General features: G+C 38.3%; 1 protein-coding gene across 2 annotated transcripts in view; it reads left to right on the top strand.

Moving 5' to 3' along the window:
* The window catches only part of EFNA5 (ephrin A5), a 270,324-nt gene that overhangs the window by 214,862 nt on the left and 41,288 nt on the right, over nucleotides 1–14,174 (top strand). For both annotated transcript variants that reach the window (XM_019727981.3, XM_019727980.3), the window contains exon 2: nucleotides 8,383–8,675. In XM_019727981.3, coding sequence (XP_019583540.1) covers nucleotides 8,383–8,675 — 293 coding nt within the window. The remainder of the gene's footprint in view (nucleotides 1–8,382; nucleotides 8,676–14,174) is intronic.

Here is a 14,174-nt window from a genome sequence, read left to right as displayed (position 1 = left end):
ATGTGTCCCCTTGTCTTATGAAGATCAAATGAAAGAAAGCAATGAAACATTTATTCCCTTTCTTCCAGTTTGTTTTTTGTTTATTTAACAATAGATTAATAGAGATTAGTTCCATGTGGCACAGGTCTCAAATACCTCGCCCCGATTTTTGAAATGTCAGGACCAAATTTCAGACTTAGTTGGTAATGATTCCAATACGTTATCATCAAGCCATAATACAGATATTTATTTCACTGTTAGCATACATAAGAACTATTCAATCATTATTCAAATTGGTTAAAAGAAAGGACATTTGTTAGAATGCTTTGGTTGTGTTTTGATTATTGAAACTAGAAATAGCCTGAAATTCCACTGAGTAACTCCATCCCAAAAGGATACAAAAGGGTTACCTGTGTGTAAGCAGTTTGGCAGGTGGCTTATTTGTTTGATTGACTCCCTCATCCCCTGAACAGAATCAGTTTGTTTAATCCTTTTCTCCTAGGACAGTGGCTGGATAACCTGTTCAATGATTTTCCTGCATCTGCTTTTGGATCTGTGTGTAAGTGGCGGTGCTCTGTTCTGTCCACTTGACATGATGGAAAACTCTGGATAACATAAGGCAATAAGGGCAGCTTTGTCAGGAAGCTCCTAGCCAGCAGGAGTTGAGAAAAAGCTTGTTTTGCATTGTGGAAGTAACCTCTGTTGGGACATATACTAACTGATTGCCTGACGATAATTCATTATTTTATTTTAATCCCTGTCTGAAAACCGTTTGAAGTGATCTGTGATTGTGGGGTCTGCAGAACTCTGCCTGGTTAATTCTTTGGCTGCCTTGGGCTGTTGTTGACACATTCTTACTCCATGCCCAAGGCCTCTGAGGGGGCTTTGAAGCAATTAGACTGTCACCCAAAGCTCCCAGTCCCTTCTTGAAGGAAAGTCTTGTTTAGGCTCTGCCAATTTAATGCTTTATTTCCTTTGGAGCTCCTCAGTCAAGCTAATAAAACAAACTCCAAATGAGTTAAAACACTGGAGGAGAAAAATTTTGTGGGCCCTGTGTTTGAAACAGGTAATACTCTTGGGATTTCCCAGTTTTAAAAAGGCATTCAGACTGATGTGACTTGTACTAGAAAAGCAACAAGTGAAAACTATTTGAGCGTTTTATCCATCTATTTGATATGAATAATTAGTATTAAATGTGGGGTTTTAAAATCACTTGCTTAAGTACATTTGTGCATGTGCGCACGGGAAAAAAAAAGGGCAGGTTAGTATACTAAACAACTAATGAATTCTAAACATCTGGCCAAGTAAATTATGTCTTATTTCCATGGCCAACTATTATTGAATTGAAAACAGACCTCTCATACTACAGAATTTATAATTACCAAAACACGCATGTGTAAGAACTTTACTGGAATTTTCATCAATGGATAAATACAGCACCAACTCTGAGTTCTAAATATTTTGCCAGTATCTTGTGCTTCATTGGCTGAAAATGTATGTGTTGTAGCATACAGCATTTCAACTGCAAAAGAGTACGTAGGAAACATCTCTGAAATTTATCCTTGAGTAGTTTTTGTTTATTTATTTATTTATTTATCTTTTTCCCCCAACTTGTAAATCTTCACTTCGGTGGGAATTTTAGTTATGATTGGTGTGTTCTAGAGCCTGGAAGAGCTGGATTAGATTTCCTGAAATGATGTGTTTCAGTCGTTGTGTACTATATACCTCATTCAGCCGTAACTACTGGCCTGGTAACAGTAAAAGCGTCCAGGACTGACTATATCAGAGCCAAAAATAAAGGTCAATTACCAATATATGTGAAAAAGAGGCATGTTTCAGCCCATGAGAGAGAGGACATATCCAAAATCAGTAAAACAGATCTGTCTTCAGCCCTGAGTGATGCTATTTGGTTGGTGCAAAAGTAATTGCTGCTTAAAGGTTAAAAACAATTGCAAAAACCGCAATTACTTTTGCACCAACCTAATATTATTATTTAGCCCCCCCGTTTGATTTGCTTTATATTACATGTTTTAACTGCTGCGGGAAAACAACAACAACAACAACAACAACAAAACACATCTTCAGATTTAGGACATGAAAACCATAAGGCTTGCATTCTGTGCTGAAAGGAGTAACAGAAGGAGACAAGAAGGGATGTGTTATGTAACAGAGACTGCCGTCCTGCCCATCTCCTCACAAAACATATTTATAAATCAAATCCCAGGTCTGTTGCAGGGCCTGTTAGATCCTCCAGGACAAATGAGAAATTCTTCTGTTTAAAAAGAGACATCTTATTCTGAAATTAGCCTTTAAATCAATAATAGTAGAATTAAAAGACAGTGCTGCCAAGATATATTCGCTCTAGATTTAGTTTAAAATTTGGGAGGAACCCCGAGCTGATAAATTTGCTTAATCTTTGACCATAAATCATTTCCTTTTACATTTCAATTTCAGAATGTAATATATTAAGTTGCCTTGTAATTAAAGAAGTGACATTGTACTGGTCAAATAGGAATATTAAAACAATCACCTCTTTGACAGATTAAAATACATTTAAAATGTAATAATCAACTATCTAGTTCATGAGAAATAACATTATTGAATCCTTTAAAACACTACATGAAAGGGGGATAAAGTGTCTCCCAGCTTCCTAACCTCTCACAACCCCTGTGCCTCCGTTCGGGAATGCGGTTTCTATATTTATGGCGTGAAGAAACTTCACTCAGGAGCTGCTTGATAAAATACCTCAGTACATATTTCCCTGGAAGCAGGCACTCTGCTGTGCCAGCAACATATGCTAAAGGCCAATTTAGAATGTTTTAAATATGCACCATCCCCTTCCTTTTCCAGCTACTAAAATAAAATGCATTTTGACTTTAGCAAATGAGGATGGCATGAGGGGAAGGACACTGCAGGGGAAAGTGGCCAAAGAGGAGTTGAGAGAAGGGTGATCTGATGCTGTTCCTCCACAGCCTGAAACCCAAGGTATCACCTGCGTCTTTTTTGGACTTGGCCTCCTCATTTGTCCGTGGCCACAACACAAGAGCACGTGATGTAGGGGAGGAGGTAAGGTCAATGACACAGAAAACCATCCACTCAGGAAGAAAGCCAGGTGATGTCTATGTGCCATAGCAAAGAGGAATCAAAGACAGAGTAAGTTGAGAATTTCCACTTGGAGTAAAGGGCTGGAGTACTCAAGTACTAGATGTCCCCAGTGGACGGACCTAAGTTTGAAAACAAAATAGTTAGGAGGAGCAAAGTCCTTATTCAGGTTAACTATGGTCATGAAATAATGTTTCGGTCCCTGTCTTAGTAGAATCTTGAGGGGTACATTGTTGATAACTATATGGAAAGATAGATTGTCACCTGTTACCTCACCTCTATTTATTTCATTTGAACTCCGAGACTGAAGTCATTATTCGCTTTCTCCAGACAGGTTAAAGAAGGAGAGAGAGATTAATAATAGTTTTAAATGAACAATTGAAATTATGTTTAGTTGTGGAATGGCATCAGGTAACAAACTGAAAACAAACACACATATCTACATATAGACTTTCTAGCTCAAATCCAACTTTGATTGTTATTTTTACTATCAGTAGCACCAATGTGTGTGTGTGTGTGTGTGTGTGTGTGTGTGTTTATTTTCCCCGTAATCCTCCAGGCAGCCTCTGGGTCATCAAGAACTATCATAAAGTACATAATTCATTTTTGGTAATTGAGTTGATTATAAGGAACTAGTTTCCATGCTGAATTTTATTCTTCTTAATTAACTAAAATGACCCTTTCATAATATGTATGACATCCTCAACCAGTCTTCTGCCAAATTTTGATAAATGTGTACCGTGTATTCTTGCTATAACAGAGTATGTATACTATTATATGCAATATGGAACACTGACCTGAGTACACGAACCTAGGGGAGAACAAAACATCATTCTATGCATATGAGTTGTTTCCTGGCACTTGAGACTTTTGTATTGTGAGAACACAGTCAGGGCAATAATCATTTTACTCCAACACAGTCACTTTTTTAAGTGTGGTAACTATGCATGCTTTTACATTATAAACCACTGTGATAATTTAGTAGAGATTGTATTGTTATTGTTGCTGGCTTATTGGTAAAATGTTCAACAGATACAATGATTTCAGAGAGGTAGAGATCCACAGATGGAATGGATGAGATTAAGGCTAGGAGTAAAGAGGACACATTTGTAAGAACACTTCTAAGAAATTTACAAATATGTTAAAACAGTGGTCTTGCTACCCATGACATTTGTAAATATTGGCATGTGAAATCATTCTTAGATGTGAATTTGATCTTTAGCTCTTTTAGTATGAGCTAAAGCTCATAAAGCGGATGAAAAAAAGGATCTCTTCATGTGAAACCTTTATTCTATGAAAGACTGGAATGATGTGTGTGATTCAGGAGCTAACCCTACAATCTGAGGCTTATTCTAAGTGTTGATGTGCCCTTCAGCTTTCAGTTTAGGAGTTTGGTGTCAACCTAGTGAGGAAGATAGAAGGGCCGGGCCACCTTGCAGCAGACTTTGCTGGAAGATCAGTGTAAATTGGAGGAGGGGAGTTACAACTGGTAATGGCTTTGGAACCATTGTGATTAAGCGGAAAGAAACTATGCTTCAGAACCCAGAAAAACTTGGGTTGAAATCCTAACTCTGCTACTTATTTCCTATGGAAAAAAAAAATTGAACTAAGAGGATAACAACTTCCCAGAAAGTCACTTACTCACTGGTCAAATGAAACTCATTATAACCATAAGAATTTCATATGACAACATATATAAAACCATAATATAGCACATCTTGGATGTGGCTAATATTTGTTGCACCAGTGAGTGAAGAATGAAATGAAACCCCATCAAGAATGAGAACCATATCATACTTCTGGGTAAATGCAGAGTAGACCTAAGAGCTTGATGTTAGCAATCTAGTCTCGCAGGGAAGTGGAAAAGTGAAGAGCTTCAGTTCAGAGGAGGTCAGAACTTGGGTTGCTTGGATTTAAAATCTGCCTGCACCTGTTACTACAGTAGTTGTATAACCTTGAAAACATTACTTGACTTCTTAATCTCAGTTTCCTCGTTTTTAAATGGTGTACAAACCATGTCTATTTCGTGGGATTTGGGAAGGAGATTAAATTGAGATAATAAATGTAACATAATAAGCACTGAATAATATTAGCCATACATATGTGCTTCTTCACAGAAGGGTGGAAAAGAATGGTTCAGTGCTACTTTGTAGCCAGAGAGCTTCATTTGGGATACTATTAGAATATTTAACCCTCAACTTTTTTTATGGATGGTACTTCGTACATTATGCAGATGGCTTTTATGAATTCTAATCATTGTTTTTGTTTATATTGGCCCTTTGAAATTAACATTAGTAAACTAATTTATGTAAATTAAAGATCTGAAACAAGTGTAAGTTAGTTCTATGCTGAATGATCATCTTTGTTCTATTTATGAATAGAAGGGTAGAATACTAATTCCTGGGCCATCACATTTTTAAAATAGGTTCCCCAGTGATTCACTTAACACCCCACACAAAGGAAAATGTCACCAGAATGGTCAACCCAATGGAAAATGGGTCTTCAGTCTCATGCTTTGTTGTTTTATTCAACTTTTAGCAGTGTTTACAAGAGTGAAAGTTGGAAAAGGGAAGCCAAATTGGAGAGTCAGAAAAGGAGGACAATTTGTAGAATTCAGCAATAACACAATGGGTCCTGACAGTGGAGGTTTTAATTTTTATTTTCAGTTTTAAGCAGCATCAAGTGTTAGTAAAAGCTAAAATGAGTGACACTTCGGTAAAGGAAAAACATCCCCCTTGAATGTCTTTAAAATCTATAATAATAATATAATAATATAAAGTGCATCTGGGCATCTCCTGCTGCTGCAGCTCTTGTCTGGCTCTCCTCCAGAGCTTGTCGGGCTACTCTGAGTGCTGGCGATTCATGGCCCAGCACCCTTTTATCTGAACATTGCAGTGTCTTTTCTTTGTACTTTGGCAGTGATGTTACCTTGATGTCCAGAAATCTTTTAAAAGCAACACAGGCTTTCCTCGCATCTTGAGAAATCGTTGTCTGCCAGTAATGAAGGAAAAGTAAACCTGGCTCCGTGATCATTGTAAATATACAGAAATAAATACTTCCAAGGGTTTTTTGTTTTTAAAAATGGTTAGCTTTTGAGATCCTCTCCCTGAAAAGTGAACTGATTTCCTTATTTCCCTTATATAAATCAGCATGCTGCTTTTCAAAAGCTTGGGTCCACTGGAGTTTCTGTAGGTCATTTGATATTTGAGGGCAGACTTGAGGATTTTTGTATGATGTTGGATTTTTAAAAAGGGAAATGAGGATTAGTTTTATTTCTGTTGTATGTTCTTATTGCTGTTGTTTAAAAGTTAGTTTTTTATTGTTACCCATTTTAATGTGCTTTAATATGTCCTGCTAATAGCAATGCTTCACATTGACATGGTGTTTTTCATACATTCCCATATCTAAGACAAAGCAGCCGTGTGAGGTCAGCGAGGCGGCTTCTCATTATGATTCCAATTTAATATGAGGAAACTGAGGCTTGGGATGGTTTATGATTTTCGCATTCAACCTGCAGCAGAATCCTTAAATCCGGGTCTACTCACTCATTGTTAGTGCTTCCACTTGTACCGTGTTATATTTCAGAAAATAATTTTGGCTTTGTCAGTGACTATTTAGCACCCAGAGTGAAGGGGGTAGTTTTTCTCCTGGGCTGGACGTGGATCACAATGACCTGTGAAAGGTCCTTGCTCCGTTTGGATGCTGCATTTTTAGGAGAACCCTGGGAAACTGGAGGCATGAGGGTTGAGAAACTAGAATGGTGAGGAGCCTGGGAGTTATACACGCAGTAACCAAAGGAATCAGGATTTTCAAGTCTAGAGAAAGGAGGCTACGGAGAGCCATCACTGACATCTGTAAATGTTTTATGAACTACCTGGTCGACGAAGAATTAGATTTGTGCTTTGTCACTTCAGGCAGCAGAATTAGGATCACTGGCTGGAAGTCATACAGAAGCAGATTTATGCTCAACAGAAGAGAAACTTTCTAACATTCAAAGATGTCCGAAAATGGGAAAAGACCAGCTTGCCGTCACTGAGAAGTGTTCACGCTGAGACTGTCTGGCTTGAAGATTATATGACTTTATGGGCGTTGTATTTCAGCAGTAACACAATGTTATGATGAACCTTCTAAGAGCTCAGAGAAGAATTTTCTCACTGGCGAAAAACAGAGGGGTTTTGTTGGTTTTCCACCCTGATTTTAGAAAGTTGTACGCATAACAATTCCTGTTTCCAGTCACTGGGTCCTGAGAAATACTTCAGGGAAAGGCATATTAGTTAAAACAAATAAGCAAAACTTGTGTAAGATAAGACTGGAGCAGACAGTGTGACGTATGCCTGTGTGCGTACGCGCTCATGCGCATGTGAGTGTGTGTATTTTACTATTTCAGGATGAAGTGGCTCTGGTTTTTGCTATTTTTCTCTAGCTTGTTACTTTTCATTACTCATCAGTTCAGCCCTAGAACACAACCTATGAAATGAAAAGAAATGGAGGAAGTGTCATTCGATGTAGACGGTTTCAGTTTTCTTACTATAGAAAGGGATAGGGCATCAAGAAAAGAGATTGGCTAAAATGAGTTTGTGACATGAGCAGATTTACTAAGGGAAATATTTAATTAGGATCTGAAGTCTCCGTTACAAATCTAGTTCAGTCACTCACTATGTGGTCAGTGTGCCGTAGATTTTTATTTTCCTGTAAAGTGGAAGTGTTGTTCTAGGGCTTTTCTTTTTAACTTTTATGATTTTAATTCTCTCCATTTTATGACTCTGATTCTCTCAGTTTGCATAGAAAATTGAGGATGGTCTCAATTATAACGAAACGATTCAGTCATTTATTTGTTCTTTAATTATTCATTTATTCAAAAACATTTATTGAATGAAACACTATTTTAGAAATACAACAACTTTGCTTCAATATGTGTGATTTGAGGAATGAAAGGAAAACAACACATAATTATCTTTAATACTTAAAATGACTGTAAAGGGTTCCATTTGTAGGGTATTTTGAAACAAACATATACTATTAGGTTGGTGCAAAAGTAATTGTGCTTTACCAGGTTAACAATAGTTGCAAAAGCAGCAATTCATTTTGCACCAACTGAATAGAATTCCTCTGTACAATGGCTTGTTGTGGCTTCGATTTGGAACAGTAACCTTTCAAACCATGCCCCAAATCACAGTAGCATGCAGCAGAAACAACTTATAATAAATCTTTTAGTCCTGGCATTATTAAGGGTTCAACCACTGATTGCAAACAGAAAGACTTTCCTCTATGAGTCATCTCAGCTTTTCCTTCTTCCAACAGATTCCAGAGGGGTGACTACCACATCGACGTCTGCATCAATGATTACCTGGACGTTTTCTGCCCTCACTATGAGGACTCGGTCCCGGAAGATAAGACCGAGCGTTATGTCCTCTACATGGTGAACTTTGATGGCTACAGTGCCTGCGACCATACTTCCAAAGGGTTCAAGAGATGGGAGTGTAACCGGCCTCACTCTCCAAATGGACCGCTGAAGTTCTCAGAAAAATTCCAGCTCTTCACACCTTTCTCTCTAGGATTTGAATTCAGGCCAGGCCGGGAATATTTCTACATCTGTGAGTATATACAGATTTATCATGTTGTAGGGCAGCTGCAAGAATCCAGAGTAATTTTTTACCCATGTTTCAGAGACTTGCAGTGAGCTGGACTCTGCATTACAAATGTCTCCTTGTAAATGCATACATCAGGGTCCCCAGATACATAAGCTGGGAATTGAGAGCACAAATTAGATTAAAGACACAGCGCTCTCCCCCTATGAAATTGCGTGTCAGCCTGTTCAGTGAACCACTGCTGACTTGTATTTCTTTCAAATGAAAATTGCGAGGACTTCTCCAAAGCTGAGGAACAGAAAAAGAGATTCCTGAAAAAAGAAAAATAAAGGAAATAATTAAATTTACATAGCTTAGAGTCATTGGATTTCTTAGTCAGGTGTCAGCAATACCCTTTCAATCATCCACATTTTCAGTGGAGAAAGCCAAAACTCCTGCAAATGTCAGCATGCTGACGATAAATACTCTCTTTGCACCAAAGAGAAAAGACAAGTATTAAGAGCAGCTGTGTCTTTAAACAGGAAAGATCATGAAGAAGGATCTAGAAAGGGTTCCAAGGGAACTGGTGTGACTGTTTCCCACCTGTGAGCATTAAGTAACTCTGTCCTGAGAGAGCTCTAAAGCCTTCTCTGCAGACCTCTGAATTAATCACATTTCCATGGTCTCCGTTTTCTTCGTCACGTACACCATCACTACTTCAGGTACCAGACTAGTCATATATTCCAGGTAAACACTTCGCAAGTCTCACTGTGCATAAGGCACCTGGGGATCTTGTTATAATGCAGATCCTGGTTCAGGGGCTCTGCGGTGGGGCCCGAGATTCAGTATTTATAAGGTTCCCAGGTGAGGGTGATGCTGCTCGTCCATGGACCGCACTTTGAGTTAGCAAGGTTGTAGGTAATGTCTCATTTAGGCAGCTTGCTGTGTGTCCATCTGGACTTTACTTTAACAAATATCAAGTTTTTAAGTTATTTGACCTTTCCCACCTATTTTCACTGTCAGCTGAAGGAGGTAAAAGTGTCTTTGTTCAAAAGTACATTTATTGAATAGCTTATCATGCCTCATACATATTGGGGACACAAGATGAAAAGACAACCCCTGTCCTCAAGGAGTAACTGTCTAGTGGGGAGCAGACATGTCAGTAGACAAAGTGTAAACAGACCGTTGCCGAATGAAGGTAAAAGCAGGGAACAGTGGGAGCGTGGTGGAGGGTGTACCTCACCTGCTTGGGAGAATCAGGACGTGCAGTGGCACACTGTGTGGAGAGCCAAGCGAGACCACCTCGTATGCTTAGCATCGACTTTCACCTCCATTTGCCAGATTAACAAGGTGAAGAAGAATTCCGGTTCTTCTGACTCATTTCTCCAGTCCAACCGTCCCCACCACCCCTAATCCACGTGTTTTAAGTCTACAAGGATTTCCAGCTCCTCCTCTCCTCCAGAAAACAGAATTTTATAATAAGCTGGATTTCACCATCACAAAGGCACTCTCACTTATATTGGAATTGAATTTAAAAAGGAAATTGAACAGTACCAGTTTTATTATTTCAGTGCATATTTCAGTCATTAGTCATGAGAAAACATGTAAAACCCTTGATACTATCTCACATTCGATGCATAAAATCAGAAAAGGAATATTGAGTCCCACGGTTGTAGGAAACGCTGGCATACAGTGAATTCACACGTTCTCAGGCTGCAGGCTCTTGCCTTTTGCCGATTTTTTACATTGTGAAAGAATCTCATTCAGCAAATGAGAAAAAGAGGAGGACTTCAGTAGCGGGACAGCAGCTCACTACCGTGTTTCCCCGAAAATAAGACCTAGCCAGACAATCAGCTCTAACGCGTCTTTTGGGGCAAAAGTGAACATAAGACCTGGTCTTATATTATGTAAGATTATATTATAGTAAAGTAAGACCGGGTCTTATATTCATTTTTGCTCCAAAAGATGCATTAGAGCTGGTTGTCTGGCTAGGTCTTATTTTCTGGGAAACACTGTAATTGCCTAGCTCTAAACTATTATATCAGTGTAGGAGGAAATTATTGCCAGTTTCTAAATTTTCCAAAGCTCAGATTAAAAAACAACAACGAAAGCAAAACCCCAAAATGAACAACAAGCACTAAGATGGGAAATGCACTCACCAGCTAACTAGTTGATTGCATGATTATTACAAATTATGGAATCCACTGAGGTTCATAAGCGAGTTGTTATTATTCAGATGTACCCATAGCGCTTGTGACTCGTTTTTCCTCATTTGTGGTTGAATTCAATATTTCACTAAAAATCATTATGTGTCTTCTATAACATTCATTTAACGGAGCCATTTAACTGTCAAGAATTCCTGTCAAAGTAATTGTTCCAAAATGCTTGAAAATATCAAGAGCTTTTTCCTGTTCAGCTGAGTTTAACCTGAATTACCTCTTTTTAATGAAAGGTAAAATAGCACAAAATTAGCAGCAAGGAGATGTTCATTTACAAGAAGCACAGTGGCCTGTAGTTGGTTAAATTGAATTTTTAACCATGTTTTAGAACCACAAGAGCCTCCTTCTCTGTCTTTTTAGTAGCGAAAGGGTTTCCTCTTTCTTTCACTGCTGAGAGTAGGAGCAGCAGAGCTAATGTGGATGTCTTACAGACATTTAATATACTGTGGTCATAATTACACTAAAGGATTCTTAGGGGAGAATTGGTCCTCAGTTGAATTTTCCTCTCTCCTAATATGCATGGAATGAACAAAAGGATTGGGAAATGGCTCTTTTCATACTCACTATGTCACAGAAAGCTCCTTTGCTGGTCTCAGGAACAACAGTGACTGCCCACCATTCAATTTTACAAAATGTTCTTACTAGGCCAGGGATATGTTTCAGCTCTTCACAGCCTTAAAAATCTCTTCCAGGTTTTCCAAGAGAGAAAAAAAGAAAGCTATAGCCTTTTGGCAGTCCTGCTCTAGGGTGCTAGAGAAAGGGTTAAGTTTAGTGGTGACTGTAGAGAACCAAAATTCATATACAAACTTGGATTTGGGAGAAGGGGAGAGGAGTATTTCATACCAGGGTATCCACCTCATCACTTAGACTCAGAGAGGACACAAATTAGGGAATTGTTATCAAGTTCTGCTTTATCCTAAACAAGATTTATTTCCTCCTTAATTTCTATGAGGTATACAAAATTAAGAAAATACAGTAGTTGGAGATATCTCAAATGAAGTTTCCAATTTACTTTAGGAATAAAATATTCTTCCCTGTTCTAGATTCTTTATTTGCCCCAATGACTCTATGCTATGTCCTTTCCTTGGAAACAGGCAGTATATTAAGTTGTTACAATTGCTGAGTATTGCTAAGGCAGGCTGAGCCCATTTGTCAACAACAGGAGTTATTTTGGTAAGTGATTGGCATACTGAAATAATTACAGAAAGTCCATGGTGTTTCTTTCAGTGATAGATTTGGAGAACTGCCCGCCAATAGGTGATGGCAATAGTCATTTATATAGACTTCCTAAGCAGAGTTATTTTAGAAACTTCAAAAATACTCATTTTAGAAATGATTCTTATAAATATTAACCAGATGAGAACATGTTTAAAAGAAGTTTTGCTGTTGTTATTTTTAAATTGGAAGAGGCAAAGGGAAATAACCTAAATAAGGGCACAATAAGTTATTTTTGCAAGTCAGTAGAAACACTCATTTTGAATGTCTTCTTTTGTAAAGTCAGGAAACCTGAGTCCCAGGCACTTCTCTTGACTTCACTAGTTATACAATCTTGGGTAAATCATTCAATGTCTCTGGATTTCTAATTCCACATCTGTAAAATAATGTGTTTGCAATAGATGATTTCAAACACATCTTGGAGCTTTACTATACTAATCTTTATTTTACCGAAGGGTCTGCACCACTAGGGTAAGAGAGAACATCTGTAAAATGGCCCAGCCCAAAGCCTTACTTAGTAGGTGTTCAATAAATGCCAGTTAAAGGGCTATCTGTAGGGCACATGCAAAGTGGAGAAGTGTATTAGAATTATTACACTAGTTCTGCCCCTGCCACGCTGTGTAAACCCCATCATCTGTGGTCCCCAGTAATGCAGCAGGCTTCTGTGTTTCTTACTCAAGTCACTGCTCTGTCAGAGCCCTCCAGTGACCTCCTGTCTCACCAAAACAAAAATCCAAAGTCTCTAACCGGGACAACAAGGTTCTCCTTGGCAGGTACTTCTCTGTCTCCCCCACCCTTGGCCTCTTGGACTTCATCTCCTACCCTCTCTGCCCTCTTGTCTCTGCTCCAGCCCCACTACCCCCACCCTGCTTCCCATTCTCATACCTGTCCAGTACCCCAGACATCAGGGCCTTGGTATTTCATCTTCTCTCTGCGTGGGGTTCTCATTGTCCCAGGCATCTGTGTCCTTTGCTCTCACTTTCTTAAGTCTACACTAAAAAATGTCTTTATCAGAGAGGATATTCTGCCCTCCCTATATAAAGATACCTCCTCTATCATTCTCTACACTTTTATTTTGCTTTATTTTTCCTCAAGCACTTATCACTCCAGACATTATATATTTATGGTTGTTTATAGCTGTTTCTGCTCTGTGCCCTGTAATTATTTGTTTAGCACATAATAGATGTTCAATAAATAATGGGAAGTGATGTTTATATAGCACTTACTCTTTTTCAGGCACTGTATACTAAGCACCCAACAATTTTCAAAACAGTGCTACGTACTGTTTTTATTTCCCATTTCACAGGTGAAAAAACTGAGGCACAGAAAAGCTAAGTAACTTGAGAAAGGTTTGCACAGACAAGTGACTGATCTAAGAGGAAACTGAGTGAGTAAGCAACTAAAAGGAAGTGATGGAGTCCAGCGTATCATATACTTAACATGGAAACACATACTTTATATTGAATTTAAAAACAAAGATTAGGAACAATTAGCACTACTATTTAGAGAATATTACTTTATAAACTGCTAGAAACCCAAATCAGATAGTAGCAAGATACATTTTAAACACACTTAATGCATTTTCAACTCTCCAAAGGATACTTTTCCATCTCCAAAAGAAATTTCAACTGTATCTTCCCAGATGGTTCATCCTTTTAATATGATGACTTTAGAAGCCAGAAAAAGTTGTATTTTCAAAGAAATTCTTTTTAAATCCACTAAGTATTCAGCATGCAGACTGAATCATGATTCCACACTTGATACAGGAATGAATGAGTTTTAATGAGAGACCTCCAATAAGGAAGACACTGTCATTTTCTGAAAGTGATACTGAAAAGACGGAAAATTTCTTGAGCATTTGCTACATCTAAGGTATAGCTAATGTTCTTTCAAGATACTCAGAGTAAAGATAGTTTCTTGTCACAGCATCCAGATGGAAACCAGGAGTTTCTGGGAGATGGTTAAGGAACACACCCTTTCTAAGCTTATTGGCAACTGAACTTCAACAGACATGTTGTTTTTAGTATTATTCTTTTAAATTGATATGATAGAAGTACAGACCTCAAAAAGTCCATTTGTTTGATGTGAAAAT

This window comes from Rhinolophus sinicus, chromosome 3 (assembly GCF_057876585.1).
Source record: "Rhinolophus sinicus isolate RSI-liver-muscle chromosome 3, RSI-T2T, whole genome shotgun sequence".
NCBI classification, from domain to species: Eukaryota; Metazoa; Chordata; class Mammalia; order Chiroptera; family Rhinolophidae; genus Rhinolophus; species Rhinolophus sinicus.
The sequence above is the reverse complement of the archived record's forward strand: the minus strand, read 5'-3'. Positions and strand labels throughout refer to the sequence as shown.